At 40.4% G+C, this 14,218-nt stretch overlaps 1 protein-coding gene across 1 annotated transcript; it reads left to right on the top strand.

Moving 5' to 3' along the window:
- The first annotated feature begins 191 nt into the window (after positions 1–191).
- Positions 192–14,218, top strand: LOC134539019 (uncharacterized). Its single transcript, XM_063380686.1, has 6 exons — positions 192–605; positions 1,762–2,029; positions 4,089–4,208; positions 5,360–5,500; positions 8,066–8,218; positions 11,356–14,218. The coding sequence occupies exons 1-6, from the start codon at positions 310–312 to the stop codon at positions 11,530–11,532; spliced, it is 1,155 nt and encodes a 384-aa protein (XP_063236756.1). The 5' UTR covers positions 192–309; the 3' UTR covers positions 11,533–14,218.

A 14,218-nucleotide genomic window follows, 5' to 3' on the forward strand; every position in this document is an offset into this window, starting at 1 on the left:
TAATAAAACAGACCGGAGTAAATTGAACTCCAGTAGGAAACATACTACAACTCTTATACATAAATTTATTGCTTATTGTTTTATCAATTTTTTTTAAAAGTTTGATTTGCAAGGTTCAATTTACGCAAATAAATCAGAACGATATATAATTTTTAGAACATTGTTAGGAAAGAAGTTTCTCTATGTAGGGCATTATTGTATTGGATTGGTCAAATGCGCCTAGGTCATGATGCGCTTGCCTTTCAGCTGGCTGGTTTAATTTTTTGTGTTTGTGTGGGTTATGTAAACTTTATTTTATTTTAGGTCGAAATGAATGATGTACAACAAATGTTATATTTAACGTTTTATATTTTATCAGTTCATATGCTGCATGGAATTTCGAAATGTTCCACATTATGGAAACTGAACACAGAAGAAGGGAAAATTGTAAGCACGAATCAGTTTCCGAACTTGGTTTCTCTTCCCGGAATGAATTTAGAGCACCAAAGTTTGGAAGACGAAATATTTGATATTATTACTTCGACTGTGCATCACGGAAAGTCGTGGACGAAAAGGAGCTCAGATGATTATTGTACGGATTGTCAATCGCCAAATTATAACGACCAGTGAGTGCTCATTTTTTTGAATTATGTTAAACTCGCAATTGGGCTTTCACCTGGTGGCAAGGAGTCCTCCCATTTTTCTCACATTCCCCCTCCCTTTTTAGACGTGTCCTGTTATCCCTTACATCTCACGCCCAGCATTTCTTCCTCCAGCCCATTCCAATCTCTCCCTGTCCTCACTTGGAAAGCATGCCTCCCATTTTCCACTCGCCTGCATTCCTTATGAAGCTACCACTTGAGACCTCTCTTCCCTCGATATCTACCTCTGTGCACCTTAGTTCCCAGTTTCAGCTACCCTATCACTTTATCACCTTATACAGTGTGACCAAGCTTTCCATCCTTCTTATCCCTTGTAATGCTTCCCACCTCAACTTGAACATTACAGCTTCCTCACTTGTCCTTCCCTTCTCCACCATGTAGCCATCACCCACCTCGCTGCTCTATGCTTCATTTGTTTTCTCCTAGTACAAGTTGGTAATTATCAGGCGTCGCGGCTTTTTACAACGGAAAGAATAAAATTGGAAAACGTGGTTTTCACACACTTCATACTTTCCTAAATTTACTCTTATGGGAAGGTTTCTTAATTCCTATTAGTTTGTAATAAAAAAAAATAGTTTATAGCTTATATACTATGCCAGGATCAGATGTCGTGGCTTCGGGGAATGAAAAGTAAATAGAAACGGAAAATGTTATTTTCAAGTACTAAAAACATCCCTAAATTTACCCTGAAAACATGGTTTCTTAATTCCTACTGGTTCGTGAAAAATGACAGTTTAAAGTTTACATTGCAATACCTGTGTTTTCACATTGCCACGACCAGTCATTGTTTACCAACAATCGTGAATCTCTTTGTTTAGCACAACTGTAGCCAACTATGGAGAATTAAAAATACACTAATTCTTCTGTTTCATATTTTGAAGTTTAATCTTAGATCCTGAAGGCATGATCCTGTGGTGGAACGTGATGCTTGCCGTTTTAATTCAGTACGTCCAAAGATTGTGTACCTACATATAAAAAAATATTGTCAGATAATGGTGAATTATGATCGTAAGTCGAATAAAAAGGATTGTTTTTGAAACCTACAATCACAATTATTTCTGATTTCTCGATTTATTTTAAGTGCGAGATCTTTCGACGTACGACGAGTTGTGCCCGGCAGGCAAGGCCCCGCGAACAAGACGGGGGCCGGGGCCGACGACCGCCCCGAGGGGGAGCCCCCGGAGCCGGACGGCAGCGAAGAGTCCCTGGACTGCGGCAGGCCCGCCAACTTCACCTACTACGACAGCCTGGTGGGGGTGGCCAACAGGCAGAGCCACCCGCGGGTGCCCGAGCCCCACGCGGCCCTGCTCTTCAGGAAGAAGGGCTCCAAGTCCTCGGAGCTGGATGTCGACCTGCTGGAGCGGAGGCTTAAGAAGACCAAGAGAGAGGTGAGGGCTGCAGCCGTGGGATGTGCCTTAAGAACGTAGCGATGGTAGCGGTGCGTAGTGGAGCGACAGCCCAGGTGAAACTTGGAAAAAGACTCGAAGGGGAGAAGGGAAACACATTTATTCTGAAAAAATTTACTGTCGACATTTCCTACGCGCGAAACAGGGGTTGTCACGGTCAGGAATCAGATGCAGGTTACAACGATGGAAGGTCAACGGTGTTGACCCCTGTACCACCATGGTAATGCAAATCTGTTGTCATTAATTAGTCCAGAATTAATTATAATTGGGTTGAAAGGATCATCATCAAATGCTTCCTTCATGCCTGCTACCAGGACAGCAAATAAAATGACTACATCTTCCTCTATCCCTTTTACCATTCCTCCTTCACTTTGTTCCAATCTTCTCCTCTCTCCTGCACTCCAACTATCTGCTCTTTCCACCGCCTCCTTGGGGCCTTCTTCCTGTGTACTTCAACTCCATCGTTTTCCTGGGCAGCCTGTCTTTTTTTCCACTCCCTGTAAGGGTAATGGCATTTATTCATTATTAGTTTCTGGCGATCCTGTTTGAATTCTATACAGTTTTGTGTTCAGTGTTGTGACCAATAGGAGCCTCCGCCCTGAGGCAGGTCGATGCCAGGTCGACTGTAGCGTTAGTTAGCATAGTGGGTCTGAATGTCTCGAACCTGAACTGTGCAAGTATGCTCTCAAGGCGTTTGGTTACGCATCTCTTCGATAATGAGGTAATTAGACACGGACACACACGTTAGAAGTCAGAGCAGTTGCGAAGGAAGCTTAACTATAAAAAAAAACTGTTGATAAAAGAATTTATGAATACACTGTTTCTGTATTTTTTTTCTGTATTTAGTTTTTAAACTGTATTTTCAGGAGATTGAAAATTGTTAAAATGTGTTTTCAGAGTAATTATTAGGCATGAAATATCCGGTACAGAATCGTCAAAGCACACGAGGGATTTGCATTACACATTTTATCTCCATTTCTCTACCGTATAATATTTCGTTTGACTTTCGTAGTTGCCCTATGCATGATAAGAAGACTTCTCCTTGTGCTGATAGGTGATACCGTGCTAGAAGCATCAGCGAGCATCGCACTTATCGTCCCGCCTCACTAACACTATGCAGGAGTCTGAAGGAACCATCTCAACATATGTGTGGAGTGAGTTTGGAATACCATGAAAAATTGAATTTGGTGATGGATGGACTGCTTTGGAACGTGTATCCTCTCTACAGCCAGTCCAGCATTTTACGTTTACGTCATCCTGCTTTGTAACGCTCTTTTGCTCCTCGGAGGAAATTAACAACGAACCACTGAAATCACTTCTGCAAAGCTGTCCGGAACTTTGACCCGCCATCAGGCTGAACGCATCACTGCGGCAATCGGCGACAGAGTTCACGCCTCGACAAAGCCCCTACCCTCTTGTTGCTGCTGTCACCACTTGACACTCATTCCTCACGATAAGGTGATAACTGATAAGGCATTCCTAAAGATTAGGTGAGTAGGCATTCCTCTCGATAAGGCAATAAGGCATTCATCAGGGTAAGGTGATAATGCATTCCTCTCAGTAAGGTAATAAAGACCATAAGGCATTCTTCATAATAAGGTGATAAGGCATTCATCATAATAAGGTGATAAGGCATTCCTCACGATAAGGTAAAAAGGCAATATTCACAATAAGGCTAAAATGCATTTCTTATGATAAGATGATAATATATTCCTCTCGGTAAGGTGATAAAGGCTATAAGGCATTCCTCATAATACGGTGATAAGGCATTCCTTACGATAAGATGAAAAAGCAATATTCACGATAAGGCCAAAATGCATTCCTTATGATAAGGTGATAAGGCATTCCTCTCGGTAAGGGGAAAAGGCGTGCTGTTTCCTCCCCCAACGCACATGCATTGCAGTGGTGTGTGTGGTGTCTGATGACATCACCGTGGAAGAGACGCTCAGCCCGAGCTCGCCGCTGGCTGACCGGTTGCTCCTGACGGGAGGTGTGGCGTGCCAGCGTGCCGTGCGAGCCGTGCCGTGCCGTGTGGTTGCAGAAGCCCAAGTCGGTGCAGCTGTACAACCAGCTGGGCAACTTCTGGAGGATCAAGGGCAACGCTCACAAGTCCATCGAGTGCTTCAGGCGGGCCCTGGCGGTGTCCCCTCACAACGCAGAAGTGAGTCATCGCAGTTCATCTGGGTCATTTATTTATTTTATTTATTTATTTATTAATATTGTAACATGCCCACCAACAGCCGAGGGCTTTAGCGGTGGGCACGACACATATATACAAGGACAACAAATAAACAATACAAACAAACAAGTACACACACAATTTTTACATTCCCCGATTTTAAACTGACATCCATTTTGTACCACTTTTTTGGGTTATGAAAGATGCATAGTTGTGCTGAATACAAGCATAAATTATTTGAAACGGAAGTAAAGCTTTTAATACCGTGATTTTTTTTTAAAAAAAGCTTAGAGATAGTATGTCCTAAATTTCTGTTTTATCTTTGTTATTGTGTTGTGTTATATTTTATTTAGTTATAAATTGTGTCATGCACACACAAATAGTCTTAAGACTCTAGGAGAGTGCATACATAGAGAAAAAAAAATTACAAACCATAGAAATGGTACAAACACACAGACCCAAAATAACCCCCTTCTACCATAAATGGTTGAAAGATAACATAAGTAATAAAAAATAAAGACAGTAAAAACAGTGTATAACAAACACTAGACAACACACAAAAGGACAGTACGAACACAAAATAAATTTCTTAAGGCTGGTGTTGCAAGTATTCATTTAATCTGACCTAGTTCTGAGCAGTGTCTAAACGTAAATGTGATGTTACGTCGCAGAGGAAGGAAAACCCTGCAGCGAGGTTTCCTCGGCCACAGTGAAGCCGATGGACAGACAGTTGAGACGGCAGCAGGGTGTCCACAGTTAGTACTTTCGTACTAGATCCAGTACTTTTTATAAGTTTTTTTAGTGGTCTGGTACATTTACGCTCAGATCTAGTACTTTTTTCTTTAATATAATAATATTACAGTAACTCCAATATGTTTTATTATTAAGCGTAATTATTTTTAAAAACTATGGAATGTATATGTGTGTGTGGTGTGACATTTAAATTAGAGCATTGTAATGTCATGATAACTTCCTAAATTGTTAAAACCATAAAAAATTATAATTTAGTATGCACTTTTTTTTTAAATCTAGTACTTTTTTCTCGCCTAAGTTGGTACGAAATATTTTTTTCCTTGTGGACACCCTGGGCGGCAGGTTGCGAGTGTAAGTGCGGCGGGGGGGTGGGATCGCAGGTGCTCCTGAACCTGGCCAGGGTGCTGTTCAACCTGCAGTACCTGGACGACGCCATCTACCTCACCCGGCGCTCCCTGGAGGTGCAGCCGCCCGACAAGAGTGCCTGGCAGCAGTACTTCACCCTCGGGCAGATATTCAAGGTGGCTCTTCCCCTGTCTCTCTCCCCGTGCTCGTGAGCCCAGACGGCAGTCCTTGAAGTGCTTCCCGTCAGTGGCGTAGCCAGGATTTGTGTTTGGGAGGGTGTTAAGAAGCATGCCCCCCCCCTTCCAGTATTAAAGCGGGGGGTCCGGGGGTCCTCCCCCAGGAAAATTTGGATTTTTAAGGTGTAAAATGGTGCTATTTTAGCAGTTTTCGGTACCTAAATTTAAATATTGTAATGGTAAAATATTTTAATTAATTTTAATATGTAATTTGTTTGAGTGATGAATAAGAAATTAATTAAAGATTTGGTGCTAGGGGGGGGGGGGGAGTTTGAACCCCTAAAAACCCCCCCTGGTTACGCCCCTGCTTCCCATTCAGTCTGGAAATCATAGTCATATATCACCTAAGCCCGCATGCTTGGAAGACTTGTTTTTGTCTGATTTTATAGATATTATCTTTTAAAGATTTTGTGCAATGGGAGTGCACGACTTGATGTAAGCTTTTGGACATACGCCATTGCCAAGCACATGTATGTCTGTAGAAGAAAACTTTCTTCTACAGACGTACATGTGCTTAGCAATAGTGTATGTCCAAAAGCTTACATCAAGTGATTTTATGGATGTCGAGGTTTTTATTTTTTTGTCAATTACTTATCAACAAGCATGCATAACTTCCTTTCCGAATCGAGTGCTCCGTGTCTGCTTCTTCTACATGGCTGACATTTGGTAGAACATTCCTATAATTGTGACGGGGCAGATGCTGGTTTTTGTCGATGCCCTTGACGTAAATACCGTGCTGCCGCTATTGTGATACCCACGCAGTGTAATAAAAGTACTTGACATTTATTGGTACTCGCACAGTTGAGACCATGCCAGTAGTTATTCTCGTAACATTATGTGCTCACAGTAAGTAGCCCAATAACGACAAAACACTTGAAATCAGAAGTAGACTCTCTGATAATAAAAATATTTAAATTTCAAACAATGCCTCAATAACAGTGGATAAAAATGGGGAAAAATAAATTATTAGTGCTATAATTGTTGCATTACTGAACAAAAATAATATGTTAGGTACTTAAAATTTGTGTTAGGATTTTTTTAAAATTATCATTCTGTTTTCGAACTTGTAAAATGGTGTATTCAAAATGTCAGTCACGTGTACAACTTACTTATAAAGTACGTATGGCGAGGAGAATAATGGTAGAACCGTCCAGCCAAGAAGAGAAGAGCTGTTAGCGGGAGGTGTCGCAACTCAGTAGCTGATGCTGCTAGCTTGTGGAGGAGCGGGTCTCGTTGCCCTCGGAGGCTACAGCTGAGAGCTCGGCTCCGGAAACAGTCGGCGCTGTCTCGTGTGCGTCACTTATGCCACTCTTAAGTAACGTAGTTCGCTGCGTAACCCTCTGTAGAGGACGTGACTGATGGAACTGGTGATGTCTTTGGAATGCGTAACTAGGGGAGTCATCTCACAGTATGGTACTGGTATTACCTGCTCCTCCACTGTACCTCTGGCTGAACGAGAGATAGGTTAGTGATACGCACTGTACAGTAAAATACACATAGGCTTGAACTATGTAATGAGCATGCACTAGGCTTTCATTCAAGGTAAAACAGTGTGATTTTGAATATATGAATATAATAAGTACAAAGCATTTTTAGTTTCGATTGTTTGAAAAAAGGACCACAGTGCATAATGAAATGTCATGAGTAAAGACCTGGCAACAAGCGAGCTTCGGTAGTTGGTGAATTGTTGGCCACAAATGTGGCACTTTATTATGTAGCTGGCGCTATCTATAAAGCAGCACAAACATTGCTAGATTTATGATTTAGTTTTCAAACTTAAGCTTTTGATGGATAAAACTACATTTTCCTTATACTTTTGTATGTACATATATCAATTATTTACATAAGTGAATGAAACTTGCATAGAAGGATGATAATAAAAATCATTAAGTCGTTTTTAGCATAATAAACGACGATTGAATATCATTTATATATCCACGACACCTGCTGTGATTAAATTCAAATAACCACTTCAAGATGGAATGTCATAAACAGGGTTGGAAAAAAACCAGGTTTTTTTTATTACATTAGTTATTTTGGTTCTCAGCATGTTCAATTCCAAGCCATACAACATCCCGCTTTCTTCCACGCATGTCGAACCAGAAAAGATATAAAAACAAAGAACTGAAGTCCGGCAAATATGCTCATCTGACATGGACTTAACCACAGAAAGGGTATTTCCCCACAGAACGAGGATTTCCCCACAGAATAGGAATTATATATATATATATATTAATTTTACAGGAGGAATTTGACTGGATGTGATTTATATCTTGATTTTTTTTTGTTCCTGTAAATCACAAGAAACATTAATGAACAAACTTTTGTTGTTGTTGTTAGAGTGGAAATATACGTTTCAGAAAAAAATATATATTCTATTTAAAAAAACACACAAAAAACATTTTTTTTTAAGTAGTGTAAACCATGTTTTGAACTAGCCGACCCTGGTCGCGAGCACGTCGGCGGGCCAGGCCCAGGAGGGTGTCGGGTGTCGTGTGTCGGCAGGCGTACGGCCACCAGCAGGAGGCGGCGCTGCACCTGAGGCACGCCCTCGCGCTCAAGCCGGACTTTGAGCCGGCCGCCGAGGCCCTCAAGGACGTGTCCTCCGTCGCGGACACCACCATCCACGTCTACACCGTGCTGATCATCGTCTGCCTGGTGAGCCTCGCCGGCACGCGCCATCCGGCAGGAGTCCTTCCGCGGACGTGGGAACGGAAGTCGCAAGGGAACGGAAACGTTTCACTGCGGTTAGGATGGCACAAGTCTGAGTTCGCGAAGCCAGGGGGGAAAACGTTAATATGTATTAACTGTATAAATGACTTTTAACGAGATGGGCAGCGTTTCAATAAAAATTTCCTCGTCGGAAATCAGGTCCGAAGCCGGATTTTGGTATTTTTCCAAGCCTTTTTTCGCTTTTATCTGAGCTGTTTGATTTTTTGACGTGATAACGTCTTATAAATCGATGAACGCCGGCTGCACGCACGAAAAATTGTCACGTTCCGCCTGAGCCGAGCGTGCAAGAACCGGCCAACCACAGTGCGAGAAAATCTTCTACAATATCAAACAGGTCAAGGCGGGCTGTTTAACTAATTGTTCGTGATTATATTTAAACAAATTATTTAAATTATATTTGTAAAAACTGTAAATAATATTTGAAAATTAAAAAGTATGCAATTTTTCATCAATGTTTTCTTATGACGTTATCGCGTAAGATTATCGTCCTTAAACCGACTTTACAGATAACTCCCTTTTTTTAATTCAAAATTTTTCTCTGCGAATTTAATGATTTGATAGTAGACATAAGCTGCTCTGGCAGCAAATTCTAACAGCAGGTGCGGAAACTACATGTAATTCGCGTCAAGAATTTGTGACTATTTATCACGCTCTGCATTATTTTAAAGAATTCTATGTCAAATTTTGTCAGTGTTTCATATTATAGGTGTATTTTCAACATGACAATACATGAATTTGCTCATTACCGAGGTTAGATGTTGCACATGTCTGGCGAGAACTGAAAGACTTTCTCACTTTTTTAATAAAACTATTTATTCATAAATTTAATTTATTCATAAAAGGTTTTTAAATCTAAATACATATGGTTCCCAGATAACAGGTTTGTAAAGTATTTATTTATTTACATATTTGTGAGTAGACACCTGAAAACGTTTGGTAAGGATAAGCTCAAAAAAAAAAAAAAAAAAAATGTGTTGCTTTGAAGTAAAATCATGATTGTGTTCATATTTTATATGAATTCCTACACATAGGATGTTTATGTTTGATGTGTTCGGCTGGCACACGTAGCTAAGAAATTATGTTCAAAGTATTCAGTAGTATGAAAAGTGAAAAAGGTAATTGTGGATTTTAAAGTTATGGCAGGCACTTTCATTTTTCAATGATATCGGCAGAATATTAACAAGCTTATCGTGAATCTGCGGAAACGCCGATTCAACTAAATATCGGCAAAACTGGCTTCTGCAGATTGGTATCAGCACAGCAGTAAGGAGACTGAGGGGAGGGAGTGAAGTGTTCCAAGCGACTGCCACGAGAGGGCGTAGCAGGGCAGTAACTGGTCCTTGCACGCAGGTGCGCGGGACGGAGAAGGTCTGGAGGCATGGGTTGTCCTGGGAGCAGGACTGTTCTCCGTCCGAGGACGTGGGTTACGTAGGGACGAGATTTCATGGACAATTTTTATTTTTCAAACAGGACATTCCGGTGTTATTGTTTTTATTTTTTTATTTATATATATTCATTAAATTTATTCATTAAAAATATTCATATTTGTTCGTTAACAAAACTGAAATATTCCTTAATACTTATTCTTCCAAAACAGTCTTACTTTGATTGAAAACTGGTGCACTTATATGTACAGTAAAATCATTATTCATTAGTAGTAAGCATGTCTAGAACAGAACCACTCTGGAAAAAAAAAAAAAAAAATCGGAAATTTTTGTGTGTTTGAAACGTGTGCCCTTCATTAATGTAAAAACGTGTTGCTAATGTTACATGCAAGATCAAACAATGAAATTTTTTTTTTCCAAATCCATTGGTCACACATTTTAGTACCAAATTCGTGCAAAATAAATTACATTCAATGATTTAACGATTATAAAACATTAATTTTTGTCAAAAGGCTGATTGATTTAATGTTATTTTTTTGTTAAATTTTGGTGGCATATGGTGTATTAGGGTTATATGTTATATTGGCATGCTTTGCAGTGTTATTTAGTTTTTATCGCAATGCACTGATGGGTGCACCAATGTGAGCGGCTGTGCAGCACATACAGCCAATGAGCAGGCGGCATGGTGTCAGCGTGTGAGCTGACAGGGCGAGTGATGGGAAGCACGAACGGGCTGACGCCCAAGGAAAAAAACTGTCAGGCCACAAGGCCTGGAGGAAAGAAATTGAAGTTCCCCCAAAATACCAATATTACTTTTGAATAAATGAACAGTAAAAATTTATATAACTCAAATAATATTTAAACTCCAGTAAATAAAAATATATATTAGTGTCAGAAATGAATTTGAGTGCCACAGTTTCAAACACGTGTCAGTTCTTTATGGTGGAGTTGCGCAGTTGAAGAATCAACATCAGTCCTTTCAGCCTGCGTGTCACTCTCCTGTCACAAGTTAAGGGCTGCGACGTGTGTGTACAGAATGTGCTTGGCTCATGGATTTTACTGACCTGTCGTACAGCACGCCAGTGTTTCGATTGGTGACGGTTGTACTCAGGGCCAATGCTAGGTAAATTGGCGCCCTAGGCGAAAGACCTTAATTTCCCCCCCCCCCCCCCTCTTTGGACAGGAAACCCCCAAAAAAATTTTCCTTGCCTCAAAATACATAATGTAAGCCTAAGTTTTTTTCAACAATCAAATGTTAGCATGCTTTTTTTTTTTTTTTTTAAACTTTTTTTACTAATTACAAATCATAAACAGGTCACCATTGACTTTAAATAATTACTTATATCAATATAAACATTCCAAACTGTTTCAAAAAATCCATTTTCATCCAGTTTCAATAATCGTTAAACATATGATATGAGCTGTTATGTGTCGTGCTGCGCCGCCCCCGGCTACTTGGCGCCCTGGGCGGTCGCCTGGTTCGCCTGTGTGGACGCGCCGGCCCTGTTTGTACTCGGGACGGTGGTGGGGGGATAGTTACGTAGTCTGTTGCAGTCGTAACTTCGGCAAGGGCGGAGATGATGTCGGAAGCGAAGGACGGACAGTGAATGCGCCGTGCCGTGGGATGGTCGGAGTGCCGAGTGTAACCAGGGGTGTGCTCCTCGGGGCTGCCGGTAGGCGCTGGGGGTGCTGCTGATAGTCCTGTCCTCGACGGACCCGGCGCTGGAGCCCGGCTGCTGCGAGGCCAGGACCCAGCGCCACTCGAGCCGCGCCGCGGCCGTGCGCGGCCTGAAGCCGGGCGTCTCCCCGCGCGCGCGGCGCTGCGCCGGGGGCGTGTCTGCCATCTGCGGCTGAGGCGCGCGCCGGGACGAGACCACGCGACGGCACTGAGCCGACACCCGCAGTGCGAGCTGCACCCATAGGCGTAGCTGTGTTCATAATGTTGGGGGGGGACAAATAATGGTTTTGAGATGTCACGTAAACCCATTCCCCCTCCTACTGAGACGGGGGGGTTGTCCGGGGGGGTCCTCCACTGGAAAAATTTTGATTTTAAAAGTGCAAAACAGCGCTTTTCAAGCGGTTTTTCGTATCCAACCATCGGATACGTCTATGTTAAAATTATTATTATTATTGTTTCCGTAAGATGAAATTTGATGAGTGAAGAAATCACAAATAAAGTTGGGCAGAATAATATTATAAAATAAAAAAAATATCACGGTCTAGAAAGTTGGGGGGGGGACAGTCCCCTCCGGCCCCCAAAAAGTTCAGGGGGACCCGGCCCCCCTGTCCCCCCCGGTTCCTACGCCCCCGGGTTGTACCGTGGAATTAAGTAGCAGTTAACCAGAACTCAGTTCAGTTTTAATGTTTAAGATTCAAGGAAATTTATTTTTCATTCAAGAAAATTGTACCAAAATTTATATGGATCAGAAAAATTTAATTGAATTTATTTTTATCCTGAATGCATTTGCTTTAGAGCAATTTAATAAGAATTATTTTACCGTTAAAAAACGATGCATAAAATTTTGACCCGTATTTTGGTGGAATAGGTAAGTATTACAAAACAGCTTATATAAAAATAAAAAAACAATAACACCAAAATCCTCTTGTTTTAAAAACTTAAGTTGGACTGAAAATGAAACCTTAAAGAATCTTGTCTCTACTAATAATGTAGTCATACCACTCCACGCAAGCCATGCATGTATCTTTTACAAGTGTTACAAGTGTATGGTTAGTACAATAGACCCGCCAAGTTAAATAAAATAGTTCTGGCTGTGTTGGAGGGCTAACATGTAAAAAGTTTTGGCATTCTTTATATAAGTAGAGACAAGATTTTATGGTGTAATGAAAAAGCCAATTTTTTTCATTAAAAAATAATGGATTTTGTCTTTATCATCACTAAATTAATTAAAAAATTAAATTGCAATGTTAAAAGCCTTGGGACGTTTCTCTATAGGTCTTTTTAGTCATGTCTGTAGGATAACAGCTATAGACTACTTAATCTATACATAGAATGTAATTTTTTTAATACTTTGTACATAACAGTTTAGGTTATTAAATTAAATGTTTTTATTAGACAAAATGAGGTATTTGAGGTGAATTTTGCTGTATTGTGTTTTGCCTAGCATTTCAGTTATGCGGTTTGTAGACTTCCATTTGGGTGTTATTTTCATAAGTGAAACTTCTTTGGCCACATTGTGGGTAAAATTTCAAGGCCGAATTTTAATGCAACGTTTTCATGAAACATTGTGGAACATTTCTGATGCGAAAAGGACAGAGAATAGGTACTCATCCAAAGAGATATAGAGAGAGCACTGTGCAATATACGTAGCAGGGCTCATTTTCATTCTCCTTCTCTTCCTTTGTGCGATGATTTGTTCCCCTCCCAAAAAAAGAAAATATAGTACCGAGAGAGATAGAGAACTAAAGAGTAAGCCAGTGTGTGCGCATGCGCTTGTTTCAGAAAATAGATATAAGTATTCTATACAGTCAGCTGTGAATGCTTTGAATTTTATCAGCACGCTCGCGTTCCTCCTCGTTCAACCAGCAGCGTAGAGCGCGCTGTTGCGACAGTCCCTGCATTTCCCTCGTAGACAGCGCTACTGGTCCATATTTCAATCAGAGATTTGGCGTGTTCCAAATTGCAGAATTGTTTGAAGGAACATGAACACGCACAGTTTTTTCTTTGTGGTATATTTCAGCAGCAAGTAATATTTATTTAGTAAATGGTCTTGTTTTTCTCCTCTGCCACTGTACACCTTATGAATTATGATATACTTAAGTCAAGGTTTTAATCGCCAAAAACGTCTCGCCTCCATCATGTGCACCGAGTTACACACTTTTTTTTCCTTCAATGAGACATGAATGGTTGACATGTGAATATTTCTGTTATATCATAAAATTTGTACAATAGCATGTATTTATATATTTTTTATGGTAAGCATTGTAAATGAGAGGGTGCCATTTCGTTTTATTTAAATACTATTTGACCGAGGTTTGTTGAGTAGTGACCTTCTGTAGATTTAATACACAGTTTCACTAACTATAAATTTATTTTTAGTGTCAGGGAAGTCAGGCGAATGTGTAACTGACCTTGGACTGTAAAGTGTGTGTACATGCATGTGCTAAACAGTTACTGAGCGTGAATCGGATGCTGGCGTCTGTCCTAAAATTGCTGCAGCCGCTGTTCTCTCCTACTCTTTACAAGTAGTTCAGCACTAACAGATTGTGCCCAATAGGGATACGTGGAAAGTTCACGAATTCAGGCAACCTGTTCATAAATAAAGCGTGTTGATTTTATAAGGTGATATCTAGTGCATGGAATTGTTTCTCTATGAACCTGAGTGCTTTAATATTGTAATTACATCTTATGTATTATTTTAAAAATGACTATATAAAAAATATGATAAAAGAAACAAAGTTTGTGGTTGTTAAATTTTAGTGAAATTTTTAAAGCAAAAACTGTTGTGCACTAGACAAGATGAGTTTATAGTGTAGATAACTTGGTAATTAAATAAAGGCCAGTATGAAAAAAAAAAATAAA

Source organism: Bacillus rossius, chromosome 14 (assembly GCF_032445375.1).
Source record: "Bacillus rossius redtenbacheri isolate Brsri chromosome 14, Brsri_v3, whole genome shotgun sequence".
Taxonomy (NCBI): domain Eukaryota; kingdom Metazoa; phylum Arthropoda; class Insecta; order Phasmatodea; family Bacillidae; genus Bacillus; species Bacillus rossius.

Excerpts from the sequence above, each read along its gene's own strand:
- LOC134539019 (XM_063380686.1), top strand. The coding sequence starts at position 310 with ATGAATGATGTACAACAAATGTTATATTTAACGTTTTATATTTTATCA. Across the intron at positions 606-1,761 it reads TCGCCAAATTATAACGACCA|GCAAGGCCCCGCGAACAAGA; the intron begins GTGAGTGCTCAT and ends TGTGCCCGGCAG. Across the intron at positions 8,219-11,355 it reads TGCTGATCATCGTCTGCCTG|GCGCTGGGGGTGCTGCTGAT; the intron begins GTGAGCCTCGCC and ends GGCTGCCGGTAG.